Source organism: Trachymyrmex septentrionalis, unplaced genomic scaffold (assembly GCF_001594115.1).
Source record: "Trachymyrmex septentrionalis isolate Tsep2-gDNA-1 unplaced genomic scaffold, Tsep1.0 scaffold129, whole genome shotgun sequence".
Lineage (NCBI taxonomy): Eukaryota > Metazoa > Arthropoda > Insecta > Hymenoptera > Formicidae > Trachymyrmex > Trachymyrmex septentrionalis.
In genome coordinates, this window is record NW_017304428.1 from 558759 (window position 1) to 570820 (window position 12062).

General features: G+C 34.1%; 2 protein-coding genes across 3 annotated transcripts in view; one reads left to right on the forward strand and one right to left on the reverse strand.

The window, feature by feature from the left end:
* The window catches only part of LOC108756598 (adrenodoxin-like protein, mitochondrial), a 29948-nt gene extending 27866 nt beyond the window's left edge, over window positions 1-2082 (reverse strand). Inside the window, exon 1 of one of the 2 annotated variants that reach the window (XM_018500519.1) lies at window positions 1798-2082. Coding sequence is in view for 1 of the 2 variants with exons in the window: in XM_018500518.1 (XP_018356020.1) it covers window positions 1798-2074 (277 nt within the window). In the remaining variant the exon portion in view is untranslated. The remainder of the gene's footprint in view (window positions 1-1797) is intronic. The other variant, XM_018500518.1, reaches the window with a different exon arrangement.
* Window positions 2083-6883: 4801 nt separating this feature from the next.
* LOC108756637 (protein FAM122A) overlaps window positions 6884-12062 on the forward strand; it is a 15691-nt gene continuing 10512 nt past the window's right edge. Inside the window, exon 1 of the mRNA XM_018500607.1 lies at window positions 6884-6993. Coding sequence (XP_018356109.1) covers window positions 6884-6993 — 110 coding nt within the window. The remainder of the gene's footprint in view (window positions 6994-12062) is intronic.

The following is a 12062-nucleotide window of genomic DNA, read 5'->3' on the forward strand; positions in this document are numbered from 1 at the left end:
CCTTTGATAGATTTTCTAAGAACTTATTGACTTGCCCTCGTACCTTGTCAGTGGCAATAGTAAAAAGTTAGGGTAATTATTTAGAATGATTTCTCCTCACCTCCCCTAAAATTTTAATATTGCTTTAAAAACACGAATTTACTGCCTTAAAAACACAAATTCATTGCTTTAAACATACAAATTCTTTGCATTAGCAGTGTTTGAAGCAATTTTTAAAGCAGAGAATTTTGGTTTTTAATGTGGTTCTTTAGTGCCGAAAATTTGGGATGTCTCACCAGAATCCATTCAAAATTACAAATATAATATCTGTATAATTTGGATAAAATACATATTAAAACTACGTGTATCTTAATGAAATAGTGGAACATACGATAATAAGTCAAGAGCTACATCTTCATTGAACAAAAACAAGATGAGATTATAGCCGGTATTCATAGTCGGATCTTATATTTAAGACCGTCTTAAGTACAGACTTAAGAAGTCACGAACCAATCAGAGAGCCGTATTAGCATCTTATCTTAAGACGTTACTTAAGACAGTCTTGAAATAAGAACAGACTATAAATACCGCCTTATTGTCTGCTTTTTGAGGTTAAATTTATATGCAAATTTATGCATATAAATATCTTTCCAGAATGGCCATTGCCCTATTACTTCTTTGTGACCATTAAAAATCGTAATTTTTTAAACTCGTTTTTTCATTCTCGTTTTTGAGAAAAATCTATGATAAGATTTGTGTGCAGTTAGTCAAAGAAGCGTCTAAGAATTTGTGCAAAGAATTTGTATGCTTAAAGCAGTGAATTTTTGTTCGTAAAGCAATGAATTTGTGTTTTTTAAAGCAGTGAATTTGCGTTTTTAAAGCAGTGAATTTGTGTTTTTAAAGCAGTGAATTTGCGTTTTGAAAGCAGTGAATTTGTGTTTTTAAAGCAGTAAATTTGCATTTTTAAAGCAGTGAATTTGTGTTTTTAAAACAGTGAATTTGTGTTTTTAAAGCAGTGAATTTGCGTTTTTAAAGCAGTAAATTTGTGTTTTTAAAGCAGTGAATTTGTTTTGAAGCAGAAAATTTGTATTTTAAAAGCAGTGAATTTGTGTTTTTAAAGCAGTGAATTTGTGTAATTAATACAAAACGTATACATAGCGCTATATTAAGTCGGAATGACAGATATCTTAACCTCTAAAGCCTCCAACTTTAACGCTTAATAACTCGATTCATAAGGCCGACCGTGTTTTTTTTTGCCAGAGTTTTTCGTTTTAAAAACACGTCAAATAAGTGTATTTTTATTAAGATTTGAGGTGGGTGGGTGGAAGGGATTATTCTAAATAATTACCATTTTTTTTTAAGTAATTGTAGGACAATGCATGCTCCTATTGTACTACATGGCTGTGACAGATTTCTTAACCTCAATAATCAACTTTACGCTTAATCTCAGTTCGCGGTGCAGAGCAACACTTTTTTTGCCAGATTCGTCCATTTCGTATAAAAACGCGTCGAATGAGCCTAATCATTTAATTTCACCGAAATCGATGAGAAAGCCTCCGTTCTTCAATTACCCCCAATTTTAATGATTTTTGAGCTACGGAGACTAAACTGCATAATTATCACTTTTTCCAATAGATTTGACTTCTAAGGGTACGTCAACGCGACGCTACAAACACTTTGAAGTGTTTTTTAATTGGTCAGTTTGTAAAATTTTTTCTTCTAATTGGTCCATCAAATGCTTTAAAACATTTGTAACGAGGCTTTGACCACAGTAATTAATAACTTTTTAAGTTTAATTAACAGCATGATACGACTAACCTTTAGATGTATGAATTTTGTGATTAGATAGCTTAATCAAATGGCTTATTGGAGTACATATTCTTTGCTTCGAATAGAGTAGATATAGCTGCCGCAGAACAAACATCATTGTTAACACAATATTTCGCACAAGATATTGAACCTTAAAATCAAATCGACGACATTCAAAAATATCACCCAGGTAGAGCAAAGTATACAATACACAAGCAAAAATATTGGTTATGCTGCACCGCAAAGAGAAATCTGAGAGTAAAGAGAATTGGATAGAGCGGAACATATGATGTAAAAATACAGAGAGAAATATTTCCGCGAATGCGCAATAGGAGTTTGGACCCAAATTTGATTGGCTGTTTCAGTATGCTGCTGCTATTGGCTGCTTTCCAGGACTATTAAGCACAGAACATTAAGGTATTCATGGTATCGCTCGTCGCTCATTCAGTGACAAATAAGTCACGTGATTTCATGTGCTAACTTTGAATGTCGCTCATGTAAATGGGCTAGCGGCGATAAATTTTTGACGATAATTATATTAATTTTATTGTGTAAAGTGCTGTAAAGTCCAAAATGTCATATCAAAAATAATATTACGATTGGACCTGTCAAGTTAATACGATTGTGCACAACAAAAATAAAGCGAAACTACGGCAAAATAGACTAATAGCATATATGCATTAATTAATGTACAAAAAGAAAATATAAAAAAAGAGATTTTGGATTGATCCTTTATTTGAAAGATGACGTAAATGTGGATTGAAAAAAAATTACTATTAAAAAATTATCACCGAATAATCAGTTATATATACACTGAAATGGGCATCGAGGAAAATTCGTGGCTGCAATTGATCAGCCATCATTTTAATTAGGACGATATTTGAGCGAATCAGAAGCGTTCGCACGCGCACTGTGATCGATATATCGATCGATGTACTATCGATGTATGAAAATCTATATGAACATGGTATGTAAACAAAAATAATGTCGCTTCAATTTTATTAGTACGTTCAATAAAATAATACTTCACAGCCTACATATGCAAGAATTGATACATTTAATACAAAAATTCTTACTTATAAAATGAAATGTCTTTTTTATTTCTCTGCCCACACCCAGACATAGAACACTTCATGTTGATGTTTTGCACATTTTACAATTACGCGATTTTATAATCTTTCAAAGTAATCTTTCAAATACAACCCCACACACAATGATTTTGCTGACATATGCATCTCACTAAAGACTTAAACACAATAGGCACAGGCAACATAGAATAATGAGCCATCCAATCAGAGTTTTGGGATATAATATCGAATTTACACACCAGAGCTCTGATTGGACGGCTCGTTATTGCTTGTTGCCTGTGCTTATTGCATTTCAGTCTTAAAGAACATTAAACATAACTGCGCATGAGCACCTGAAAGCTTCTGATTCACTCTTATATTCACCAAATTAAAATGGCGCTGATCAATTGTTGTTACGATTTTCTATCAGTGGAGATACCCATTCCAGTGTAGTTCAGTGATTATATGGTTCCATACATCCATGAGAGCCGGTTGTTTCACCTTTTGATAAATTTTACCTATTGGATAAGTAGCAAGATTTCTCAATTACATGCGCGGATTGCCAGATTTACCTAATAGGTAAAATTTATCAAAAGATGTAACAACCGGGCCAGAATCGAATATTTTTTTTATTTATGGTTATTTCACATATGCCATAAGTATGCACAATAGCCGTCTGAAAATTTCATTAAATTATCGCAAATAATAATAAATAATAATTAAATAATAATACTATAATTTAATAATAATAATAAATAATAATAATTATTTAATAATACAATAATTTAATAATAGAATAATTAAATTGATATAATGTTACGCGATCATAAAGAAAAGTTGATATAAATAAAATAGGAAATAAAAATAAAAACAATCATAATTAAAATCGCACGTAACAAATTTTTTATTGATAAGTATTTATTTATTTATTGTGATAATTATTTAGAATATGGGCATCGCTTAAAGCGGGGAGCACCGACTTTTGCATAACGCATAAAACATGAAGCATAAGAAAATCAACCAATCAGAGTTTTTTATTTCACAAAAAGGAAGGAAATAAAAGACTTTAGTTCATTTTTATGCCTTATGTGTTATGTATTATGCAAGAGTCTGTGCTTCCCGCTTTTAGGACTGCTGTACACAAAATTTCACAACAATGACCGTAAGGTGTAAACTTAAGCTAATAAATCAATCAGGATATTGCTTTAGGTCTACGTAACGTAACGGAAATGGAAATAACAGTAAACTTATCCATAACCTCGCAATAAGGTGAATTTCAATTGGTTGAAACTCACCTTATGGATAAGTTTACTATTTTTTCTATTTTCGTTAGAGTACGTAGATTTAAAGCAGTATCTTAATTGGCTTATCGGCTTAAGTTCACATTTTAGTCCGGATCTACAATAGGTGATTTAAGCCTTAAGCTGTAAATAATTGACTAATTACAGTCGAGAGTGAGGAGAATAATTGACTGTGTGATTTGTCTATTTCTTACGATTTAAGGTTTAAAAATATATTGTAGATCCGGACTTAAGGTTACTGTTACAGAAATTTTGTCAGCGGCAGCCCTAACAAAATTTTGTAACAGTATGCACAATAAAACCTGCAGCACACGATTCTTGTTTTTCTGCTGGATTGCTAGCTGGATTAGAATCTTGCCACCGTATTGGTTGCAATACTGACAGCACCGCAGCCAATACGGTGGCAAGATTCTAAGGACGCGTTCACACCTTGATGAAAAAGCGGAAAAGCAGCAGCCAATCCGAACTCTAGCTGGTAGTCTACAATTTCGATTTTTTGTATTACTTACTACCAGCGCAAGTTCTGATTGGCCACTGCTTTTCCGCTTTCTGCTTTTCCGTCAAGATGTGAATCCAGCCAGCAGTCCAGTAGTAGAACAAGCATCGGCTGTGTTCTAAAATTGATTGGCAGCGCTGTGTATGTCATTATAAAAACATGCTACCAAGAACATTCCAATTTTAGTAAGCATGCAATTGGTGCAAATATGCATTTCAAATTGAAACGATATTCGCCATCTTGGACGCTGTAGCTGCCTCACATCTTCAGCCAAAGCAGCCGCAGTAATAAATGACGACCAAATTAGTGACGTTTTTACTCTCTCGCAGCACTGCCATAGCGTGCTACTATGATTTTTGGAACGGTGTTAACAGTGCTACCAGCGCTAGCAAACAATTTCGGACCACAGCCATTGTGTGCCGCTTGCTTTATTGTGCTTAGCAAAGCGTATGCAACGTGTGGCGATGCGACGTTAGGGCTGTCGTACACAAAATTTCGCAATAATAATCGTAAGATGTGAAGCCGATGAGCCAATCACAATGGATATTGCTTTAAATCTATGTACTCTAACGGAAATAGAAATAGCAGTTAACTTATTCATAAAGCGAGTTTCAATCGGTTGAAATTTACCTTATTGCGAAGTTATGGATAAGTTTACTGTTATTTCCATTTCCGTTAGATTATGTAACCTAAAGCAGTATCCTATTGATTCATCAGTTTAAGTTTACACTTTACGCATACAAAATTTTGATTGCGAAGGCCTTAGACTATATCCACACAAACTTGCATAACCACATAAACGTATGCATAAAGAAAATTATCCAATCACATTTTTTCTATAAAGACGCACGTAAAATGTGATTGGATAATTTTCTTTATGCATATGATTATGCGGCTATGCAAGTTGTGTAGAATGGTCCTTACGATTACTGTTGCGGAATTTTGTGTGTGATAGCTCTAATGTCGCATCATCACACGTCGTACAAGCACAAAAAGCCAGCGGTATACGATGCTTGTTTGTCTGCTGGACTGCTGGATTAGAATCTTGCCACCATATTGACTGCGGTGCTGTCAGTGGCCTAGTTTCTACCGAGGGTTTAAACCGGATCAGAATGTAAGAACCAATCAACTACAGTCGAGCATTTCCCTGTCGTTCGACTAATAGTTGGTTGGTTCTTACATTCTGATCCGGTTTAAACTCTTGGTGGAAACTAGTGTTAGATTCACACTGGATTCGACGAGCGTCGTACGACGCTTTGCAACCAATAAGAAAATATAATTTTGCTCCGTATCATCGATACAACATAAAATTCTGTTTTTTTATTGGTTGCAGAACGTCGTACGACGCACATCGGATCCAGTGTGAATCCAGCATAGACCAGTATCAGTTACTACGTTTATACCGCATGCTTTACGCCGACGTTATAACATCGACGTTATAACATCGATGTTATGAAATTGTCCAATCACAATGATTCCATTCTTCAGAGGAATAGCTATGATTGGCTAGTTTCATACATCGATGTTATAATTTCGGCGTAAACCGTGCCGTGTAACAGAGGTCATTATCGCAGCCAATACAGTGGCAAGATTCTAATTCAGTTAGCAATCTAGCAGAAAAACAATCATTGTGTGATGCAGGCTTTACAGAGCATGATAGCGTCCAGCCTGTGATATTGATGGTAGCAGGTAGCAGGTAGCAGATAGCGGCAGTAACGCTAGTCACATCATTAACAGCATCAAGATCACGAAGATTACTCGCTTCGCGCCCGCTTCGTTCGAGTTTACTTAGAGTTACTTAGTTTTGTGCGCGATCTGATTCTAAGAATTTCTAGTTTTTTTCTTTCGTTCCGTCGCCGTGCTCGTCCCGAGTGTGCTCACTCGTCGTCCCAGGGAATGTGGGCGCGTTAATCATCTCAAGACAGGTTCATTAGTCACCTGAATGCGCGTGCTTTCCTCGTCGGTGTGGGTGGACATCTCGATGTTCGCGTCGGTGATCGGTCACGGCAGCCGGCGAAGACAACGTACGCCGGGATCGTAAGATCCGTGCGAATTTCGCAGAAACGCGCGTGACAGATCTGGAAACGTCAAGGCTCGACGGTAGCAGCGACGGAGACGACATTCTCGGATAATCTCGGACGCCACAGGTTCTCCTATGTGCCATCTCCGCGCGGACGTTGCACGATTACGTTTTGAGACACCTGGGACTGCCGCGTGTCACCCCGACAATCATGGACGTTGATTGTCCGATCGTTAGTCTGAAGCGATCCAGCAGCGCGCCGATGATTAACGAGATCAGCGCTACCATGTCCGTTACTACACCGTCGACATCGTCGTCGAGGTATGTCAATGACTATTCTCTTCCTCCTTTATCCATTAACGTATATCGTGGAATGTGAATTACTCCAGGTCCAGGATAACGTAAAAATCAATCATAGTATCAAGACCTAGCGATAAAGTCTGCTGTAGTTGCGGTCTTACAGTCTGTTCGGCCCAACCAGGTTTGCAACTCATTAATTAATTAATGACATTTCATGTTCTCCTATTGGTAGAGCATTAATCCAACCCAGGTTGATGCAAACCTGGTCCGATTGAGCCGAAAATGCTGTTGGTAATGATTTTTATTACCGAGTTACTTCCACTTCTTACGAGTGGATAATTGAAGTATTACCTGCTCCAACTATTAGCAATCTTGTAAAATTAACAGTGTTGCATGAAGCAATACAGGCGTTGCCTAGCTGAATACAGGTATTAAACAGGTATGATCAATCCTTTTTTTTAAATATATTTTCTTTGAATATAAATTTTAAAACCTCTTATCGGAATAATACTAGAAAAATAAATAGTGTAAGTAAAATATAAAAATTTGATATTTGTAATGTAATGTAAAGTGACAACACAATCAAACACAGCATTTAAGCTGTGTACATTTGTATCGACTTATGTCATAGCATATGAAAAGCATGGAATCATAGGGCGTCTCTACATACAGTGCCAAAACTGCAGTGGCTTCAGCATATGAAAACAAATTGGAAATGTCTAATAAACATATATCCCATTTCGAACGATTTCGGAGTTACAGGATATTGAAGAAAGAAAACGTGAATCGTGTTATTAAATGTTCGTTATTCTTTTGTTCTAAATCCTGAGTCGTTTTCTGATAGACTAGATCTTTCATTCGTCCCTGAAATGTAAACAAATACATGTTAAGGATGATCATTGACATGTCACTGTCAATGACCACTATCCTCATTAGATTGGAAGAGACCACTCCTATTACATAGCCAGTGAAAAGTCTCGACTTCACGCTATTGGATTTTTTCTTTAGAGATGAATAAAAGATCTAATCTACCAGAATGAGATTTAAAATGTAGAACAATTATGATAATTGGTACTTAACGCTACCGATATCATTCGTGAAACTTCAAATATTTGTCATCAAATCCGAAACAATTAATTCGTGCTAGAGAGTCGAAGTCGAAGGACGGAGGAACTTTTGAACATTTTTTGTAAAATATTAAATAGAATAACGAACATTAAACAATATATACTATGATTCATGTTTTCTTCAATATCCCGTAACTCCGAAACCGTTCAAAATCGGACATATGTTTATTAGACATTTTCAACTTGTTTTCATGTGTTAAAGTCGCTATAGCAATTTTGGCATTATATGCAGAGGATGGAATGCATGGATTTTGTAAAATTTTTAAGGGAAAATTGCAGAAACTTTTTTTTTTTAATTAAAAGGGAAAATTCAAACTTTATGACGCAAATGGCATTTCTCCAAAAAATTTTACAAAATCCATGCATTCCGTCAAACTTTACAATTTTCAATATGACAAACACTCTCTCATGTTTTTGTTACAATGACAGAGGTGCATCAAACTTAAAATTTGGCCATAGCGTCTTAAAATAGAGATTGCAAGCTATAATTAAAAAAAAAAACGCCCTACAATAATTTTTCGCAAAATTATCGTTAGTTAAAGTTGACCAATTTTTGCCCAAAATTTTTCTATGCTTTAATTTTTTTGATGCGATGATTTTTTCGCAGTATACAGAGTGGATCAGTCTGGAAACGATCGAATATCTCGAAAACAAAGCATTTTTCGGGAAAAATTTTTCAGACAAAAGTTATAGAGTTTAAAAAACTTTATTCACTGACTACATCATTTGACCTTTGGTGGCGTCGCCAAACTCAGGTTAAGGTCAATTTTTTTTTAATGAAACACCCTATTTTTTATGGCAGAATCTAATAGCTGGTGTCAAGAGCTTTTCAAAACACTATAATAAAGTTATTCATTCACGTACTTTTCAAGATATTCGACCGTTTCCATACTTTTAATACACTCTATATATTCTGATTTTATATATATATATATATATATATATATATATATATATAGGGTGTTTCAGAATTTAAGGACATGGATTGTACACAGCGTGATTGTATGTGCCAAAAGAAGCAACTTTTTTCTCTGGCAAAATTGCGTTTAAACAGTATCTACTTTTTAATGAGAATAATTTTAAGTTAACGAATGAGCGCTCTGCGTTACACATGGATCAGAAGCGGCGTATATACACACACGCGACCCGGCGTATGAGTATATGTACGTTATTATTTTACTATTCTGTTAAAGAGTTTATAAAAACTATGCATGACATTTAAATATCGTAATCATTCACGAGCTGTCTAATCTACTTATTTTACTTTCAGTCGTTTCTTCAGCGATATCAATTAGAAAACATTTGCGTTTAAACCAATTTTACCAGAGGAAAAAGTTGCTTCTTTGACACATAGAGGCTACAATCCACTTGATGCTACAAATACTTCAAAGTATTTGTAACGTCAAGTGGACCGCATCCCCTATTACGCTGTGCAATTCGTGTCCTCGAATTCTGAAACACCCTGTATATATTTTCATTGTTTAAATAGTTCTTTAATCTTATTTTGAGGAAGTAGGGATATAAGAAGAATCCTTTTATAAATAAAAATATAAGAAAATTACATTATTTAAATGCATAAATCATAAATAACATTAGTTAACAGCAAAAAATTACTTCGGACCGGACTACGTGTCTCTTATAGATTTTTGGATGCTGAAAACAATGCCACAAACGAAAAAATTCTAGCACGTCAGATTTCCAAGATAATTGAGATTTAATACTTAAAAAATGGCTTTTTTGCGATATTTGACATTTTTTAATAAAGAAGATTAACATTATCTTGAAATTTCGATCAGGAGTTATGAATGTATTGTTCATTCCCTATAAAATGCATTTTTTTATTTATTTCAATACCTTACTTTTTAACCATATTATGAACGATTAAAGATAGAAGCTATTTTGAATATTATATATTGACTCCGGCAGCTTCATATGTGTATGCGGATTAATTTCTTAGTAGTTGCATATTACAAATTGCATTTTTTTTTTAAGCAACGGTGTATTTTTATTACACCAGTGGATTAGTCTTATAATTCTGTATATAAAAGTATTAAGGTATAGTAAACTTTATACCCTTGTCCAGCTGCTTCCCCCTCCCCATCATACCGAAATAAAAAAACGCATAACTTAGAATTTGGAGCAATTTATGAGCTTCCAAACTCCGTAAAAAAAAAATTTTGAGCTCGTCCCAGGAATCTTAATTTGAAGGTGGGGAGTCCACTCAGACCTTCCCACCTCTTAAAATTAACAATAGAAAATTACTTCTAGGCTCAGAATTAGGAGCTTTTTATGAGCTTTTAAATCAGTGCTCTTTCGATTTTCGAGCTCCATCCCTTATCTCCAAAACAATCCCAAAGCTAGTCTATATTCAAGAGATAAGTCATTGAAAATAGGACTACATAAAACTTCATTAATATGATTCTGGCATAAACCTGGTACAAAAATATATAACCCTTAATTTTTGAGCTGCTCCTTAGTAGGAAAACCATTCCTTGTTCTTCTCATGCAAGAGAGAACTATGTTCCAGAAAATGAATAGGAAAATAAATCATTAACGTCAATCAATAAATATGTAATGTCAACTGATGGCTACATTTAGCAGACTCAACAGTTGAGTAAGCGCTTGCTGCTATTGATATACTCTTCTGGATCTAAAATTCTGATTGGATGATCTAAAAGAATATACACAAATAATAGCGAAGTAAGTTAGTTTGAGTAGTTTATTTTGAAAAATAAAAAGAAAATGTAAAAAAATATTAAATTAACTTAAAAATGTATATTTTTTGTATAAAGAAATATTATGTAATTATATTCTATGAAAATGTTATGAGAAAGCTGAGAGATATAAAAGAAGTTCATATACATGTATGTCCAAAAAATAAATTTAAAATATAATAAATAAAAAGAAATCCTTTTTGCTCGTTTTCTCTATGTTACTTTTTGTTCACTTTTTCACAAAAATTAGACCAATCTCTCGACATTTCTCACACAACATTTCACCAAATGGACAATACACGTAATACTTTCTTCTAAATTTCTACTCTGAACCATGTTTGCTTGAAAGACAAATGTTTAAATGGAACATTGAAACGCTTATTTAAATAGAGAGAGAAAGAGAGAACAATAAAAAAGGGAGAAAATGAGACAGGGCAACTTGCTTATTTCACGTATGCGCTCTCCATTTTGGCCAACATAAAATCGGGAGAGTTGCGCTACTGTATATATTGTGGCAATGACTGATATCCGCCATCTTCACGCATGCTCACACGTAGCAACACAAGTGTCAGTCGCATTCAAAGTGTTAGTTTTATTAAAAATAAGTTTAAAGTTAATTTAATTAGTTAATCTTTTAAAAGTTTCGTTATACAGATTTATATTTTATTTTTATTTTATTTGTTATGCCGTCAATAAAAAGCTGTCATAAAACTCGCACAACACAAAGAATCAAAAAATAAGTTATTTATACTTTCCAAAAGAAGAAGAATTAATCGAAAAATGGAAAGTTTTATGTAAAGAGAACGTTAATCCTAAAACTGATATGTATAATAAATTTATGAAAGTAAAATATAAACGAATTTATTAAATAATTTTTTATTGAATTTTGTAGCTTGTGTCTGTTCTCACACTTCCACCTTACACAATTTTAAGATAGATCATGGGTGCAGAATTTAGTAAAAGATTCTGGAAATGTACGAGTCAGACTGAGACGTGACGCAATTTCAATGGAATATATAGAGGACAATGTTATGAGTACATTGGACAAATTACAGGATATATATGTATAATATTTATATTATTGGGTGGATCCATATATTCGTTCGCTTTTTGTTAGTAGTGCAAATTTTTTCCGAATATCTCCGGTTCTGGTTGCCTAATCGGGCAATCCAAATATGTTTTGGAAAGGTGACAGTCCGCTCTTTTCATCTGTCAAATTTGGTTTCATTGGCATTAGTTTTGTTTGTGC